This window comes from Lycium ferocissimum, chromosome 7, assembly GCF_029784015.1.
Source record: "Lycium ferocissimum isolate CSIRO_LF1 chromosome 7, AGI_CSIRO_Lferr_CH_V1, whole genome shotgun sequence".
Classification (NCBI taxonomy): Eukaryota; Viridiplantae; Streptophyta; class Magnoliopsida; order Solanales; family Solanaceae; genus Lycium; species Lycium ferocissimum.
Window position 1 is genome coordinate 33425245 of NC_081348.1, and position 19394 is coordinate 33444638.

General features: G+C 33.9%; 1 protein-coding gene across 1 annotated transcript; it reads left to right on the forward strand.

The window, feature by feature from the left end:
• The first annotated feature begins 11662 nt into the window (after window positions 1–11662).
• On the forward strand, window positions 11663–18646 carry LOC132064508 (auxin response factor 1). The gene is made up of 15 exons (XM_059457506.1): window positions 11663–11951; window positions 12490–12634; window positions 13142–13260; window positions 13489–13584; window positions 13682–13738; window positions 13851–14003; window positions 14116–14200; window positions 14627–14717; window positions 14868–15032; window positions 15400–15519; window positions 15643–15718; window positions 16190–16355; window positions 16439–16887; window positions 17200–17390; window positions 17902–18646. The coding sequence occupies exons 2-15, from the start codon at window positions 12589–12591 to the stop codon at window positions 18047–18049; spliced, it is 1962 nt and encodes a 653-aa protein (XP_059313489.1). The 5' UTR covers window positions 11663–11951; window positions 12490–12588; the 3' UTR covers window positions 18050–18646.
• Window positions 18647–19394: the final 748 nt, after the last annotated feature.

The following is a 19394-nucleotide window of genomic DNA, read 5'->3' on the forward strand; positions in this document are numbered from 1 at the left end:
ATTTAGGGACGAAGTAATTTTTTGTGTATAAAAAGTAGTCTTTAGTGACAAAATTATGTTTGTTCAACCACGAAATACATATAACTTTAGAGACAATAGATTTCGTCACTAATTAAACTAAATAGTTAGTGACAAGGTAATTTCGCCGGCATTAATGACATTTTTAGTGACAAAAACACGCAATCAACCACAATTTTTTATACTTTTTTTGACGAACAAGTTCGTCATAAATAGTATGCATTTAAGGACGAAATTATTTGTTGGTAGCTAATAAACTTTATTTAGCGACGAAACACTAAATTGTCTTTGTATACTATTAGCGACCCATGTTTAGGGACGAATGTTTGACGATTTTTTTTCGTCAAATTTTAAGTGACAAAATAGTTCATCACTGATAATCAAATTTGTTGTAGTGACCCCCCGACATACCCATAACGCAAAAATACATACACAAACCCAGACTCGGCAATGCTCCAGGAAGAAGTGGAGTTTACCAATCTAAACTGGTACCTGGAGGCAGCCTACTGTGGAGGGTCCTCGCCTCGTTTGTCTACTCCTGCGGGCATGAACGCAGCGTCCACAAACAAAAGGACGTCAGTACAAATAATGTACCGAGTATGTAAGACGGAAAACGTAACATAATAAACATATACTGCAAATAAGAAGTATAAGAATCAACTTGACACTTCTGACTTACCAATGAGAATCTAGTATGCATATCTCTCTATACTCTCATATATTTAACTACATCTATGTACAATACTGTGTCTCTAACTTACTTATCGTCCTTCGCTAATCGCCCAACTAATCTGGTAATCGCTCGACCACCAAAGACGCACGGTAATCGCCCAATCGCCTATAGCATGGTGGTAAATACATATCGGCCGTAGCTCGGCGGTAATCGCCCAACCGGTCCGCATCGTGGTAAATATGAATGCGTACGTTCGCGGAACGTGCAGCCCGATCCAAATACCCCCTATAGGCACCCTTTATAGACTTCTAGTACTCATTCTTTACCTATTAGCTTCTAAGCGCTTCTCATGGTCATCACTTATCTGTTAATGCCTACATGATCACATAAGACTTGTAAGCATATTTCTGAGCTATTAGGACTTCTTCCCGATTAACTAAACCTCAAACAAATCTTAAGATACATCATAAACCTCTCTTCTAGAATTAAATACCTCATTAGGGTCTTCTACTAGCTCACTATTCATGCCCTACAAAGCATTCCTTAAGAACACATTTCTAAATCCATCGGACTGACGTAAGGTCGGTAAACCTCCGATTCCATTATGAAGCTAACATCATTGGCATATCTCACCTTGAAGTAACAACAATCATAAGGTGAGACCAACATCAATAACATTTTAAGAAGATCAAGAATGTAAGCTACTAGCATTTCTATGAGAGGAATCATTATAGACATCATTTGTAAAAGTTCGTAACAATAGGGTCATGCCTTAAGAAAGAAAGGGACAGCATTAACATACCTTGTCGTCTCCTTACTACTTAACGCTTATCCTCCCGAACTTGTAAATCTACATTCAAGATGATTTGTACCAAGGTTAAGTCGTTGAAACGCATATAAGATCAAACTACTTCAATTGGTAAGCTAGCAAAAATCGAACAACATTTCCCCTATATCATCTACTTCCTCCAATTTCCAAAACAACTCCCAAACATCAATAACAACATCAACAACGACATAATCAAGATACTACATGACAAACATATACAAATCCATCCGAAACTTCCTTCGAAAATCAGTCCATAGGCCAACAACATCAACATATCAAACTACGACCTTTATGCCACATTTTCCTTTACCTTAAACCATTAAAATCCTCCAAAAACAACTTAATATCAAAGTCAATATGAAGAACATATCTTATACTTGAATAACTTCAACTCACACAACTTGCTTCAAAACCAAATTTACCACAACATCACGTAGAAGCAAGAACAATCACTTTCCACAGACTAGTTTAGCGTAATCTTGTTGGATCCTTAATCTAATGGGCTATAAGTGCTTAGGGGATGTGTTGAGAGGTTTCTAGAACTCCTGGAAGTGTCAAATGATGAAAAAATGGGGTGGATGGGGTATTTATCCCCCTTTAAAGTTGGCTCCACCGACTTCAACTTTGGCCTTCGCGTTTGCGAAGAAGCTTCTGACGACCAATTTTGAAACGTCCATAACTTTCTACTCCGATGTGACATCAACGAATGGTTTGTTGCATTGAAAAAAAGACTCGCTGAACTTTAGTTTACAGAGGTTATGAATTCCGTAACTCCTCGTATTATAGGAGATATGCCTCTCTAAAGTTGACCCAAAATTTCTCTCCAAAATTCTGCCAGATTTTCCTAAAATTTCGACAAACTTATTTTCTTCAATTTGCTTGATCCCAGAACCTTTAGATACTTGCTTAGCACTTGTTAAGAGTATTCCTTAATCTTATAAGGGTTCCATGACCTCTCCGAGCTTACGTTAGTTTACTCACAACGCAAACGACGCGAAAATTTTCGAGGTGCAATATTAAGATAGGTGGCTAGTTAATTGAACGTAGTTTCACTTACCCTTCCATACTATAGTTGCAGTACTAATCTTGTAGTTTCTTGTTCTTCGATTTCTGCCGTTATCCGTTATTTCTTGTATTACGATTGTAGTATTATTTTTGTTGTAGTTGTTGTTCCTTTCTAAGAATGTTTTGTCATGCTATATTTAGCTAGCGTTTGGCCATAAATTTCCAATTTTTTTTATTTTTTTTTGAAAAACTTGATTTGGGTGAAGTTTTTCAAGTTTTGAAAATGTGTTTGTCCATAGTTTTTCAAAACATATTTCACTTTTGTTTTAGAAAACATAAAACAGTACTTATACCCATAAGTTCTAAAAACTATCAAGAATACTAAACCATACAAAATATACATACTTGTTAATCCCAAATTATGCAGAACATGATATTTTAATAACAATTGCTAATAACACACTTACTAGCTACTACAATTCAAATTACAATACAAAGATCAATTAGTTGGTTGAGCATGGGTTTTCCATAATGGAAGTCTCAGGTTCAAAGCCCCCTGCCTACATCAGCCAGGGGATTTGCCTTATGGGTCAAGCTCGTTGCACGGGGCTTGCCTAGTGTGGGTTATCTCTTCTGTGTGGTTTGCAGGCTATTACACACGAGCGGGGTTTACCCTACGCACCCGAATGGTAGTGGTTGCGGGTTCCCTTGTCATATATAAAAAAAAGGATCCATCAATGCAAGAAAAAAATTAACAATAGTAACTAGCTATTATTTAATATAATCTTTCCAAATTGTCCGAACAATCTCTTCACGACGAGCATGCATTTTCAAATCAGATGACCGAGGAACATGGTAGATACAGTTGGTTGAGTCATAAATAGATGGGGCCTTTGTATAAAATACAAAAAGTTTGGAGGAATTTTTAAAGTTTTCAAAAGGCCAAAACATAGATCTTGGGCCAAAAATAGATTTTGAGCCAGAATTTGAGATTTGTTTTTAAAATCTGTCAAAATTTTATGGCCAAACAAAAATTTGAACACAAATCTTCAAAATATGGTTCCAAAATCTATGGCCAAATGGGAGCTTAGTATTTTGTCATGACTTTTTTACTTCCGTACTGATATGTTTTTCCTGAGCTGAGGGTCTATCGGAAACTATCTCTCTACTTCCCAAGGTAGGGGTAAGGTCTGCGTACACACTACTCTCCTCATACCTTACTTGTGGGATTATACTAGATATGTTGTTGATGAACTTTTGTCACAAATTATTGTAAGATCATGAATTGTTATTGTTAATTTTCAAATGTCTTATTACGAATAAAAATAAAAAGACTTGTCAGTCTACAAATTTATCAATCAATGAAGATATGAGGGGTTGCCTCCGATGATAAGTACCTTCTACCTCCATAAGTTCGAGTCACTGAGGAAGCGAAGAGGGGAAGCTTCTAGGGAGAGTTACCAAAAACAAAAACAAAAAAAATCAATCGATCAAATTCGATCTGAGCCTGATAACGACGTGAGGGTGCCATAATTTCCCAACTTTTAAAGTTAATATAGAAGTGTCTTTTTATACATATAAAACCCAACAAATTCTTCTCTCTCGTTCTACGTGGGACAATATCCCTTAATTTCCCATTTATGATCCAAAAACCCAACACATTACAACACATAACATGTATTGTATTGTAAATGTACTTTATACTTTACCTTAGAAGTATTGTAACCCCATAAACTCACCTAATAGTCACAATGGAAAGAGAGTTGTAAGCAAAAGGGTACTTGCTTAAATTGGCGCTTTAGGAGCGTGTGTGCATGTTAACATCGATAAAAAAGAATTACGAGTAAGAAGATATATATATATTCAATAAAGTGAAAGGGTCAAATATACCCCTCTACTTTAGTTTATTGACTAACTTTGTCCTCTGTTAGTCAAAATAGTCAAATATACCCCTCCATTAGCTAAAGTATACACATATACCCTTGAATGGATGAAAATCCCCAAATCAGCCAAATTACCCATTTAACTAAAATTACCTATGCCCCATAAGTTATACCAGACCCGACCCAAAAAAAAAAAAAGCTACATAAATTAACTTGTAAAACTGCAAAGATACTCGATTAATCTCCTATCACAAGACAAATAATTTCTTCTCTCGTTTCTTCTTAACATAATACAATGCAAATTTATGCTTAGAAATTAAGAAAAACAAGTAAAGCTAAAATTTAAAAACATGTAACACCAGTAGTAATAACCACAAACGTACTCAATTAATCACACTATTACTCGATAATATTTTTTTCTACTTAACATCGCAAAATTCTGCTAAAACATTAGAATACACACACACACTTGCAAACCAATAAAAGCTACATAAATTTCGTTTTTGCAAATATATATACAAAAATGAAACGATGATTAAAACTGATAAATTATTTGCAACTGAAAACATTCAATGTGATGATGAAATTAGCTTCGACAGAGTAAATAGTTTTTTTTTTAGTTTAAAAATAAAATAAAACATACACTGCAAATTAGTGCTTAGAAATTAAGAAAAATAAGTAAAGCTAAAATTAAACAGCACATAACACTACGATAATATTCTTCTTCTTAATTAGCATACCAAATATTGCTTAAATTTAAGAAAACATGATCACTTGCATTTTTTTTTAGGTGTGGGGGAAAATTATTTTTGGGTCGGGTCGGGTCTAACTTATGGTGCATGGGTAATTTTAGTTAAATGGGTAATTTTAGCTGATTTGGGAATTTCCATCCATTCAAGGGTATATATGTATACTTTGACCAACAGAGGGGTATATTTGACTACATTGGTTAACAGGGGGCAAAGTTAACCAATAAACTAAAGTAAAGGGGTATATTTGATCCTTTTTACTACTTAATATAAGTGAGGATGTGAGGGTTTTGTCATCCTCACATCCTCACAGCATCATGTAGAATTCTTACACGTGGCTGCTTTGATTTGTCCTTGCATAGTTTCATTTGCTTATTTTTGCTCTCATTATTAGTGAAGACCACTTCCACGTGGGCATGTATAATTGATGTGTTGTGTGGTTGTTTCAAAAATCTCTTCTTGTTGCGTATTAGTCTATCCCTTTGATCTGTATTATATGTTGTTTTAACTTTTATATTTAATTTAAAATAATTAATTACTTATATAATCAAGCATGCATTATTATTTTTCCATATTTTGATAAGTGAATAATTTCAAAAGCAAGAAATGGTATTAAATTGATAGTATTTAATTAAGGATTAATATAGTCAAAAGATTTCTTACTTTCTAGGGGTGAGTAATTTCTGAAAGGGTGTCGTAAAAACACCATATAATGTGAATTCGGGGAAGTACCTTTTAAATTATTTGTCCATAGAAGGTAAAATTTAGGTAATTTGTGAGCCAAATTTTCTTTTTTCAACTAAAATATTTATTAGGTTTTACTTTACATTTAAACATTTCTCACGTCATAAGTTCCTCTGTTATTTTAAACCTCTAACATGTTGCTTCTTTAGTGAGATTGCATGTGCTTACAAATACAAAAAGTAAAAAATTATTGGATGGTGTTGTATAATGTTGAAGATGAAGGTAGCATTACCATTCAAAATCAAATTATATTCATTATCTCTTCTTTGATTAACTAAAACTAATTATATGAAGAATGAATTTAGGTCGTTCCTTGAATTTCGTGTGTAAGGTTAAAACTCACATTTAACTAGCATAAAGCCTCGAAACATAAAATAAATGAGTGAAAATTTAATAAATATTAAAAGATATCTATTTCTATCTATAAATAAAAATCGCATTCTCACAAAATCATAAAAATACTAAATGATCTTCGTCCAGTTTTAATTATCATGCTCTATCATGTTTATAGAATATAGAATCACTTGCGTCCCTTTGATATTTGCGAAGTTTCCTACCAAACTTGCTTCCTCGTAAATAATTTAAAAATTATCCAATTATATGATGAAGAAACTTTAATAATTACGAAAATATCAATAAAGTATATTTACCTACAATTACATTAAATTAATTATATAATAGACAAATATAACATAAATTAATTAGATAAACGATTTTTAATTAATTCGGATCTCCCGCAACTAGTCCCTTAAATAATGAAGGCCAAATAATAGGTGCACAATTTCAAGTCAAAATGCAATTTATATTGATTGCTTCATCTGTACTATTAGAGTACACGTATTTTCTCGTGTCAGTATAGATATAAGTCAGAAGCATATTATACATGTGTTAGAAACACATCTTGCTTGCTTGGTACAACGAAAATCTTGCTCAGTTGTAGATTAAAACAAAAGGGAACTGTTGTAGGGGATGGCATCTCATATCATACTGAAATGGGAATTGACTAATCAGGAAAAAGGGCAATAAATGAGGGGACTAAGATGTCATTATATGTTGTTTTAACTTTTATATTTAATTTAAAATAATTAATTACTTATATAATCAAGCATGCATTATTATTTTTCCATATTTTGATAAGTGAATAATTTCAAAAGCAAGAAATGGTATTAAATTGATAGTATTTAATTAAGGATTATTATAGTCAAAAGATTTCTTACTTTCTAGGGGTGAGTAAAGCGTGTCTTGCAAGCTAAAACACCATATAATGTGAATTCGGGAAAGTACCTTTTAAATTATTTGTCCATAGAAGGGTAAAATTTAGGTAATTTGTGAGCCAAATTTTCTTTTTTCAACTAAAACATTTATTAGATTTTAATTTACATTTAAACATTTCTCACGTCATAAGTTCCTCTGTTATTTTAAACCTCTAACATGTTGCTTCTTTAGTGAGATTGCATGTGCTTACAAATACAAAAAGTAAAAAATTATTGGATGGTGTTGTATAATGTTGAAGATGAAGGTAGCATTACCATTCAAAATCAAATTATATTCATTATCTCTTCTTTGATTAACTAAAACTAATTATATGAAGAATGAATTTAGGTCGTTCCTTGAATTTCGTCTAAACGTAAGGTTAAAACCCACATTTAACTAGCATAAAGCCTCGAAACATAAAATAAATGAGTGAAAATTTAATAAATATTAAAAGATATCTATTTCTATCTATAAATAAAAATTGCATTCTCACAAAATCATAAAAATACTAAATGATCTTCGTCCAGTTTTAATTATCATGCTCTATCATGTTTATAGAATATAGAATCACTTGTGTCCCTTTGATATTTGCGAAGTTTCCTACCAAACTTGCTTCCTCATAAATAATTTAAAAATTATCCAATTATATGATGAAGAAACTTTAATAATTATGAAAACTTATCAATAAAATATATTTAACCTACAATTACATTAAATTAATTATATAATAGACAAATATAACATAAATTATACTTATTAGATAAAATTTACGTACGATTTTTATATCTTGAGTAAATCCGGATCTGCCGCAACTAGTTCCTTAAATAAATGAAGGCCAAATAATAGGTGCGCAATTTCAAGTCAAAATGCAATTGTATTATGTGATTGCTTCATCTGTCCAACTATTAGAGTACGCGTATTTTCTCGTGTCAGTATAGATATAAGTCAGAAGCATATTATACATGTGTTAGAAACACATCTTGCTTGCTTGGTACAACGAAAATCTTGCTCGGTTGTAGATTAAAACAAAAGGGAACGGTTGTAGGGGATGGCATCTTATATCATACTGAAATGGGAATTGACTAATCAGGAGAGAGGGCAATAAATGAGGGGACTAAGATGTCATTAAAGCACACAATATGTGACATTAATGTCAAATCCCACTCAAGCCATCATCAATAATGAAACACACCCTCACAAGACACAATTAAGCAATTAAATAGTAAACCATTAAATAATTAAAAGTAACCTGTCAGATTAATTTAATTAATCCAATTAATTAAAGCATATAAGGAAAATAAAAAATCACCAATTCCCAATAGAGTTTGCTTTAACGCGCGTGGACACTGGAGGGGAAACCTGTTGGCGTTTCGGGGCACGCTATTCTTCTCTGTTTCTTCTTTATTTTATTATTTATTACTATTATTATTATTATTATTACTCCCTCCATTATTATTCTTCCTCTGCAACCCCCACCCCCCCGTCTCCCCGCGGCAATCAAAAGATCGGATCTAATTATGAGTGCAAATGAATCCATTCTTTTGACTTCATTTATACATTAATCAATGTCACATCAAATATTTTTTTCAGTCTAATAAAATAGTTAAAATCCAATATATACATTTTTGTTTTATTTTAACTATTTTTGTTTAAAGAGAAATATTCTTTTTATTTTTTTATTCCCCTTGGCCTCTTCTTTTATCCCGATGCCCTTAGCCTCTACTTTTTTTCCCGATTCCCTTCTTGTTGACATTTTTGGGTAAAAGGAAACTATATATAACACATCGAGAGGTAAAATAATTTTAAATTTATGAGTTCAGAATTTTATTTAGTTTAAGTTATTGAGTTCTCAATTAATAATTTACATATATTTAATTAAATTCTTAAGACAAATATAAAATTTGGACTAAAGGCGTTTGAACGAACCGATAAATTCTAGGCTAGCTTTGCCTGCACAGGCGTTAGTATTTTCTTGACATGTCTTATATTATCAGACTATAAAAGCTCTAAAAATTTATTTCCATCCCAATGAATTTTGATGGGTAATTATTTGGCATTATTGTATTTGTGGGAGAAAATAGACCTCTAATAAATTAATCAAAATAGATAAAAATTGGTTCGAACACTATCCTAAAATTATAAATTTTATTGTTTTTAACCGACATAGCTATAATTGTTTGTGGTGGCAGTTGATCTATACTCGACATATAATGCATGTATAATAAAATTATAATCAGTGCACACTGGTTAAAATCACATTAATTTGATCATAAAATTAGAAATTTTATTGTTTTTAGCCAACCGCTAAACCGACATGGCTATAATTGTTAGTAGTGGCAGTCTGTCTATACTCGACATAAAACGAATGTATAATAAATTAATAATCAGTGCACACTTGTTAAAATCACATTGATTTGATCCTAAAATTAGAAATTTTATTGTTTTTAGCCAACCGCTCAACCGACATAGCTATAATTGTTTGTAGTGGCGGTTCATCTATACTCGACATACAACGAATGTATAATAAAATTATATTAAGTGCACACTAGTTAAAGTCACATTGATTTGATCCTAAAATTAGAAATTTTATTGTTTCTAGCCAACCTCTAAACCGAAATAGCTATCATTGTTAGTAGTGATGGTCTGTCTATACTCGACATACAACGATTGTATAATAAATTAAGTGCACACTGGTAAAAATCAGATTGATTTGATCCTAAAATTAATTTTTTAATTATTTTTAGCCAACCGGTAAACCGACATAGCTATATTTGTTTGTAGTGGCGGTCGATGTATACTCAAATCAGTGCACACTGTCAAAATCACATTGATTTGATCCTAAAATTAGAAATTTTATTATTTTTAGCTAACCGCTAAACTGACATGGCATAATTGTTAGTGGAGGCGGTTTGTCTATACTCGAAATACAATGAATGTATAATAAATTAATAATCAGTGCACATTGGTTAAAATCGAATTGATTAGATCCTAAAGTTAGAAATTTTATTGTTTTTAGCCAATGCTAAACCGACATAGCTATAATTGTTTGTAGTAGTGGTCGATATATACTCAACATACAACGAATGTATAATAAAATTATAACAGTGCACACCGGTTAAAATCACACTGATTTGATCCTAAAATTAGAAATTTTATTGTTTTTGGCCAACCGCTAAACGACAAAGCGATAATTGTTTATAGTGATGGTCGATCTATACTCGACATGCAACAAATCTTGATAATCAGTACACACTGGTTAAAATCACATTGATTTGATCCTAAATTAGAAATTTTACTGTTTTTGGCCAACCGCTAAACCGACACAATGGCGATCTATACTCAACATACAACAAACGTATAATAAATTTATAATCAATGCAGAAAGGTTAAAGTCACGTTTATTTGCACTACATAACAGTTAAATTTCTAAAATAAAAAATAAAAAATAAAAAAATAACTTCTTATTATGAACTTTGCTGCGCTATTGTGTAATGCAATAATTTCCTAAAAGATAATCCTTAAGTAAATAATTAAATTTGTCTTTACAGTCACAAGTAATTACCGAGTGTAGCAGTAATCGTTTGTTTTTATTTTTACTGTTCTACAGTAATAGCACTCCTTCCGTCCACTGTTACTTGTATATTATAGACCTTGCACATTTTTTAAGAGATACTCCCTCCGTCTCATAATAAGTATTATCTTAATTATATTTTTTTGTCCCATAATATGTGTTATCTTAGGATACCAATGCATATATTGAATAGTTTTTTTCATCTTAACCCTAGGACAAAAAATGATAATTTTCTTTATTCAAGGCCAAAAATTAGATTCACAATGTCAAATTTTGAGTTAACGTGACAATGAAAGTTTTGGCCTTTGAAAGATAAGATTTGTAAGAGGCAAAAGAAGTAGTAGTACTTTAAAGGCCTACTTTAAGTGATGATGGGTGAATTCCCAATGTCAAAAGATGAACTACTTGTACATGCTCTAATCATCAAGAAGATTTTTTTTTTTTTTTATATATACGGATAATTTGATAAGCTTTACACTTCATCGTTAGTTTCTTAATATGCATATTTTTGACTAAGGTAACACTTATTATGAGATGGAGGGAGTAATAAATAAAATAATAATTGGTATATAATCTTAATGGATTTAAAATTATTTGCAATAAAAATTAATGCCGAAGGTAAAATAAGAAAAATAAATTATTTTTTTCTTAATATGTGAAAGTGAACAAGTAAAAATAAAAATTTATTATTAAAATAGTGGAAAAATAAAAGTTAACGAGAGATAAAATATTTTTGATTTATATTTGCAAAATCTCGAAATCCCATGCGCATTGTTTAGCCCCTGTTATTATTGCTGCTGTTCAAAGTCTTAACTTGCTTGACGGTTGACACCGCTGCTCCACACAGTCCAACATATCAACCCAAGAAAGAAAAAGTAGAAAAGAATTAAAAATAAATAAATAGAAAAAAAAAGTATGTACATATATACAGATTGCGTGAATATTTGTAGAGAGAGAAACAAAAGGAGAACTGTCGGCTTCAACCAGGCAAAAAACCAATTACCATTTTCTCTCTCTTCCTCCATTATAGCTTTACTCTCTCTTATGAACAAGATAAAAACCCTAATTTCAGCTCTGTTTTTGTTCAACTAATCGATCTATTTATACTTGGAGCTTTGTTCTGTGAAGTTTTTAAGGTTTTTTAGATTGTGTTGTACATGGAAATGAACGTTTTTTCAGTGGATTATGATGAGATATAGTGAAATCCAGGTGAATACTTTTTAAGGTAAGCTTTTTGTATGCTTTGAATTCTGATTTTGCCTTTTTAATTCATTTTTTTCAAGAAAAATATCGCTAACCTTTGAATTTCCATATGGTGAGTGGTTTCTGTATAGATATATGAATTTTAGCTGTTACAGTTTGTTTTACTTTGGGTTAGATCTAGGAGTTGTCTTAAGTGTTTCGATCTGTAATTAATTTCCATGTTTTTGAGCATAACTTGTTAGTTTTTTTAATGTTTTCCTCTTTGTGAGCAGTTGATGTGTGTTTTCTATATCAGTCTTCATTTGTGTTGTATGAATTGGAACACAAAGTCTCTTCTTGAGCTCTAAAATCACCAATTTTTGGGATCTAATTAAGGCTTTACCTTTTGCCTTTGTATTTTTCAATTTGGGTAATCTCATGTTTTACTGTAAAAGGGGCTCTAATATATACATAGCAGGTGTTTGTGCCCAATTTTTTTTAAGTTAAGCATATTATTTGAGGTCATATCTGCAATTGTTCACTATTACTTGGTGTATTCTGATTCTTGTGGGTTTTGGCAGTTGGATCTGATTAATTTTGCTGGGAATTCTTCGAGAGGTATAATCGTCTGAAGACACAGATAATCACTAAAGGGTTGGTGACTTCAAATTGATTTTCTTATGGCACAGCTTGCTGCAAATCACATCGGTGGCGGGGTTCATCAAGGTTTGAGTTATTTCCTCTTTCAATTCCGAAACTGTTATGTTAAAAAATAAAATACTTCTAGTGGTTTGTGCTTATATAGATATTGCTGACTTGTTTTTCCAAATTCATGTACTATGATGTATCTATTGGGGATCAATGAACTCATCAAGCTGATACGCTACCTGTAAATGTTACTGATTTAAAAAAAAAAGAAAAAAAAAGCTACCTGTAAATGTTGGTTTTTCTTGTACCTATTTATCTTCCTCATCTGACATAACCAGTTATATGCAAGTTCAATTGAATTAGTCCTCACTGTGGCTTGCTTTATATTAGTTTTTCATTTGTTCATGTTGCTTAGTAATGTTTTTATAATATGCACATAATGCTATCCCTGTATGCTTCTTCCTTAATACATTAACACTTATTGCACTTGTATGTCGTTTGTATGCTAGTAGCCAATTCCTGTGCCATCACACTGCGTAGTCCACTTGTAAAAGTGAAAGTAACATTGTTTGATCTTTGATGTAGGGTCTGGTCCAAATGAGGCATTATACAAGGAACTCTGGCATGCCTGTGCTGGACCTCTTGTAACAGTTCCTCGTGAAGGGGAAAGAGTTTATTATTTTCCACAGGGTCACATGGAACAGGTATTTTTCATTTTTCTCTCTTCTTTTATCTTTTCAGGTCTTATGTGCACTTTCTAATTTTCTCGCGCAAACGTGGAAGATATATAAAACCTCAATCATAGTGTGATGTTTCATTATGTTTTTTCGTTGCACTTCTACAACAGTTTCATCAAACAGACGTTTGATATCTGGTGATGCTTTTCTCTCTCTAACTCATTATGATTCTATATGATTGCAATCTGTTTCCAGCTTGAAGCATCGACGCACCAAGGATTAGACCAACAGCTTCCTTCTTTCAATTTGCCGGCTAAAATTTTATGTAAAGTGATGAATGTTCATCTTCGGGTAAGTGCCATCATGTTTTTTTTTTTTATTAAATAAATAAATTAGTTCTCCCTTCCTATGTTTGAATTATGGTAATAAGTACCATTATTGTTTTTAGGCCGAGTCCGAGACAGATGAGGTGTATGCACAGATAACTCTGTTTCCCGAAGAAGATGTGAGTGTCACGCTTTAAATCTTTGAGGTTCTTTATTTGTCATATGACAATTCCAAAACATACATTTTTTTCTTAACATCCTGCATTCTCCTTTTGTCTTCTGTGGATTTAGCAAAGCGAGATCACAAGCCCTGATCCTCCTGTCGCTGAACCTCAAAAATGCACTGTCCATTCGTTTTGCAAGACCCTTACTGCATCTGATACTAGCACCCATGGTGGGTTCTCTGTGCTTCGGAGGCATGCAGATGAATGTTTGCCTCCACTGGTAAGCTTGTATTTCATAATTATGCCTTGTCTTGGCTTCACCCTTCTGAACTCCTCCACCTATAGCTATTTATTCTTCTCATTGGTAGCTTAATTTCTTGCTACATGTTCAGGATATGTCTCAACAGCCACCGTGGCAAGAATTGGTCGCTAGTGATCTACATGGCAATGAATGGCACTTTCGCCACATTTTTCGAGGTGATAAATCAATTATTTTGCTTTTTTTTCCTGTGGTTGTCATAACTTACAACTGCAGATTAAAGTTATTGTTGAGTTATGTCGGTAGAGTTGTTCTTAGATGGAGTGAGGAGGGGAAGGAGAACTTCTTCTTTCAATCTAGTGGGTGAAACTTCTGTTGGGGTGTGGTGTCCGAGTCAGAGATATGACTGTTTGTTGGTCAGTTCGTAGTAGAAGTCAGACCAGAGATCATTAATTTGTTTTATTTCCGTCGGAAAATGGGTCTCTATCTTTGCTGTGCTGCATTTTTCTTCGTGTTCCAATCAGATTTAAGACCTCTACTGTGTATTAACTCTTGTTTTGTTGTTTTAAAGTGGAAAACCTAAGGTTATGATATACTGACTCTTTAATCATTATTTTCGTAATGAATGTTGTCTCCATGTTCAGGTCAACCGAGGCGCCACTTGCTCACAACTGGGTGGAGTGTCTTTGTCAGTGCAAAGAAATTGGTTGCTGGAGATGCTTTCATCTTTCTCAGGCAAGTTTATGAATAACATATCCAGCCATATTTTTGTCATCAAAAAAATAAAAATAAAATATCCAGCCATATTTTACTGGGAGTGTCATTTACTTTGTTTTATAAAATTTCTCTTCCATAACCCTTGCATCGTTTCATTTATCTCTGCAGGGGAGAGAATGGGGAGCTTCGAGTTGGTGTTAGGAGACTCATGAGACAGCTAAATAATATGCCATCTTCTGTTATTTCAAGTCACAGTATGCATCTGGGTGTTCTTGCAACTGCTTCTCATGCTATCTCGACTGGGACCCTCTTCTCGGTGTTTTATAAGCCTAGGTAGTTTTTCTCTATTTTATTGGATGGAGCTTCCTGTCTCAATGTGTCAATTTTTCTGCTTTAGGCTTATTCTTGGTTTGCTGTTCTATGAAACGCGATGCTAGTCTGATTTCACTGAGACTGGCTATACCAGAATTTGCTTGTAGTAATTATTTGTACAGCGAGCATTATTTTATTTGCAGGCTGGTATAATATTAGCAAGCATGAATAGTGACTGACCTGAGCTTTTAAGAGACTTGAGTAGTATGCATGTTGTGATACTTCGTTCTTATTGCTTGGCAGTCATTTCAACCTCTTTCCTTGCTTCTGAATCTAGATTCTTTTACTTTCCCTGTGGATTTAAGTGTACTAAAACTGCTGTTTTCAGGACTAGTCAGTCAGAATTTATTGTCAGTGTTAACAAATATCTTGAAACACGAAATCACAAGCTTTCTGTTGGGATGAGGTTTAAGATGAGATTTGAGGGTGAGGAAGTTCCAGAAAGAAGGTAAAACATCCGAATATAATAGCTTTTAGGTCTTAGAGATCTGTATTACATTCAGCTCAAATTACTTGAAGGACTATTGTGCTCAAACTCAATTAACCCTTGGCTACTTTGTCTGTTTTATAGGTTCAGTGGAACAATTGTTGGTGTTGGTGATAACACATCTTCTAGATGGCCTGATTCTGAATGGAGATCCTTGAAGGTATTCTCTCTCTCTCTTTTTTTGTTTTTTTGTTTTTTTTTGTTTTTTTTGGTATTTCCACGAGTGACCATTCAAGCTTGCTGTTAATGGTCATTTTAGGCCTCTTTGTGATCTTGTTTTGGTTGATGAATGCTGTTTAGAGGTCGTGAAATGTACTCCTCCCAACCCACTCTCTTTTTGAGCTGTTGCCCATTAAACAACATTCTATGTTCTTGTTTATGTTGGCCCAGAGAAAGGATAGCAACCCCTCTAATTTTTAAGTATTCGGTAGCTCTACACGTAATGTTATTGTATTCTGCGATATCTACTGAGATTTTACTGCAATGTGGTTTACTATGGATTATAGAATTTTGCACATGGAGTTGTCACCTGTTGCTGTAACCGTTGTTTTTACCTTTCTTCCCATTTTCTTTGCCACATATCCTGTAGACAATAGCTAACAAATCCACTTTATGCATTTGACTCGTTCAGGTTCACTGGGATGAACCGTCGTCTATTTTGCGTCCAGATAGGGTTTCACCATGGGAAATGGAGCCGCTTGTCACAGCAGCGCCTACAAACACCCAGCCTCCTCAAAGAAATAAGCGTGCTCGACCGCCGGTTTTACCCGCGCCGGTGCAAGAACTTCCCGCTTTAGGTCTGGAATCTTTCTCCAGTGCTGTATCATTGTTTCTTCTAATGTAATAACACACATTCTCATTGACAACTCTCATTTTGTAGGAATGTGGAAGTCTTCTGTTGATTCTCCTTCATCATTCTCATACTGTGATCCATCTCGTGGGCGAGATCTCTACCCTTCACCCAAGCTTTCTTCTGCCGCAAAGGGTCTGGGGTATGGTGAGAACGGTTCCATGGGTCTTTCCACCAAATCGATGTTCTGGTCAAGTCAATCGGAGACATGTACAGAGTCTGTTGCACCTGCTAGTGAAAAGAGACCGGCTAATGGATATAGGTTATTCGGAATTGAGTTGATGGATCGTCCAACCATAGACGAAAATTCATCAGTTGCTATGCCGAGTGCCGTAATGGAGGATCAGCCAGCTGATGTTGATTCTGACCGAAACTCAGATCCATCAAATCCAATTCCTTCAGTAAGTTGTGAGCTTGAGAAGTCGTGCCTGAGGTCTCCCCACGAGTCTCAAAGCAAACAGATCCGGAGTTGCACGAAGGTACTCTAACCTTGGTCTATTACTGTTTTGAATTCGTTCTTTCACAAGCAAATGATTATCTGGACTATATTTTTTCAGTGCAGTGATTTAGTATTGTCAATACATATAGATTAAATGTTAACCAACAGCTAGCTCCTAGCTTGAGTTATGACACTAGCTTAAAAAGAGTTGGGTGTATTAAAGATTTTCCCACCTGTAGAAGCCTACTTTAGTTGCATCGCATATTGCCTTTCTGGTGAAGTAGTAGACCTGTTTTGTGGGGCCTTTGTTTTGCCAAATTGATTGACATGAGATTCTTGGTATTCTTCTTAGGTGCATATGCAAGGGAAAGCAGTTGGGAGGGCAGTTGATCTCACAAGATTACATAGTTACGAAGATCTGCTTAAGAAATTGGAAGAGATGTTTGAGATTGAAGGTGACCTTCGTGGATCAACCAAGAAATGGCAGGTAGTTTACACAGATGATGAGGACGACATGATGATGGTTGGAGATGATCCATGGCAGTAAGTCTGACAACCTCGGTTATGTTCCACTGTTCTATTTTTCATTACTATATTGTGCTTAAACATTCAATATTCCTTGCATAGAGATAGCTACTTGCATTTTCTGAGTAATATGGATTATAGACAATAATCAATTGTCTTTCATAATCCAATACACACAAAATTGATTTTTGGAGAATTATTTTTGTGGTTCTGTTATGTCTTCGGCAGCACAGTTTTGACTAGCTGTCAGTTTCTTAGAGTTGGTTAATACTTGATCAGTAATGTGTCCAGTGACAAGTCAGGTTATCACAGAGATAAAGGACAATAAAAGATGATTGAAAACTGTACCGTAGTTTTCCTGTTAATATCTTTTTCAGAAACATCATTTCCTCACTGTGGGAAAAGAAAGAAAACGGAAATGGCCTTTCATTCTTGAGTTAGTTGTTTTATAAAGTATCTAGACGAGATTAAGTTTCCTTATGTCCTACTGACTTCGATTCATTTGGTGCAATGGAAATGTGGTATACAGTGAATTCTGCAGCATGGCTAGAAAAATTTTCGTCTATACAACTGAGGAAGCGAAGAGGCTTTCACCAAAGATAAAACTTCCTGTCGAAGACGTGAAGCCAGGCAAACCAGTTTCAGATGCAACTGTTAGCAACGAGGAGAAGGCATAGGAAGTGGGTCCAGTTACTTAATACCCATAATGTGTAGAGGAGTGGGGAAAGATGGATCTGACATCAGTCATAGTTTTGGTTTTTTTTGGATATGCAAGTGATGCTGTGCGTGACAATTAGCCCATACTGGCGTGGCTGATTCAGTTAAGGATGCTGGGCTGGCAAGACAAAAAAGGTCGGCTTTTCATTTTTTTTTTTTATGTATTTTCTGAGGAGGGTGATGCCATAACAGATAGGATTCTCCATCCTAGTATTATCTTATTGTTATGATTTCGTCAAGAAAGGGGAATCTTATAATGCTTTGCTTGTTTGGACCTCAGATAGACGGGAAAAGTTTGTCTGCACCCATCTCTAATGGGGAGATGTGGAGAGATACTTGCTCTTACTTTCTGTTGCATTTCTTTTTCTATTTGGGCCTTTTTAAGGCTTTTTGTTTAAATATAAAGTCATGTCATGACAAAGATGGCTTCTGTATATATATATTATAAAAAAAATAGCCTTTGCAATTACATTCGGGCTCTGATGAATTATCATTTGTATTTAGGTATCTTTTTCATGATATAGTACTATAATATTTTATGCAAAAGTATTCCTTCATCTGGCAGTATCTATTGATTAAATAATATATAAAGCAATGTCCTCAACATTTCTTTTTCATATCTCTTCTGCATGGCACAACGCGGTTCTACTTATTTAAATGACGCCAGCATGTACCCCTTTAATTGACAAAAGAGCTCGTCGAGGTCAAATCAACGTGTCATGTTGAGTGTTGCAATTGGCTTCAAAGTAGACTTATTGGAAGAGTTAAAAGGTTCGGTCAAGGAATATTGGAAAATATTCTTATAACTAAGATACATAAATCGAAACGCATGGAATAATAGATTTTAATTTTCACTTTTCGACTCCAGTTTCTCTTTTCCTTGTGAATAGTTTGTTAGGTATCGCAATACCGTCTAGTCTCACCCAAAATTTTACTTTTCTTGGGTTGGTTAAATTTGCGATGCGTTTATTTAGTTCTATTTCTTCTTTTCTAAAATCCTCATTCTCTAGGAGGGTTCTCTACAATTCAAGCTACGATCCTGTTGAAATACTTACACGTTACGAAATTGTGATTTGACTTGTATTATAAGTACTATTTTGCTTTCCATATTTGGTAGTTGTAACTGAACATGACTAATTCGTAAGGTAAATAGAGAATCGTTTACCACGTGGTTGATAAAAGAGTCATGAAATGATGGGTTTGAGCAAAATAAAAGAGTATAGAAGATGGTTATAGGAAATATTCAGAGAATCAAGGCTCTTACAAGTCACATCTCACCAACCAAGCGACTTCCACAAATAAGTA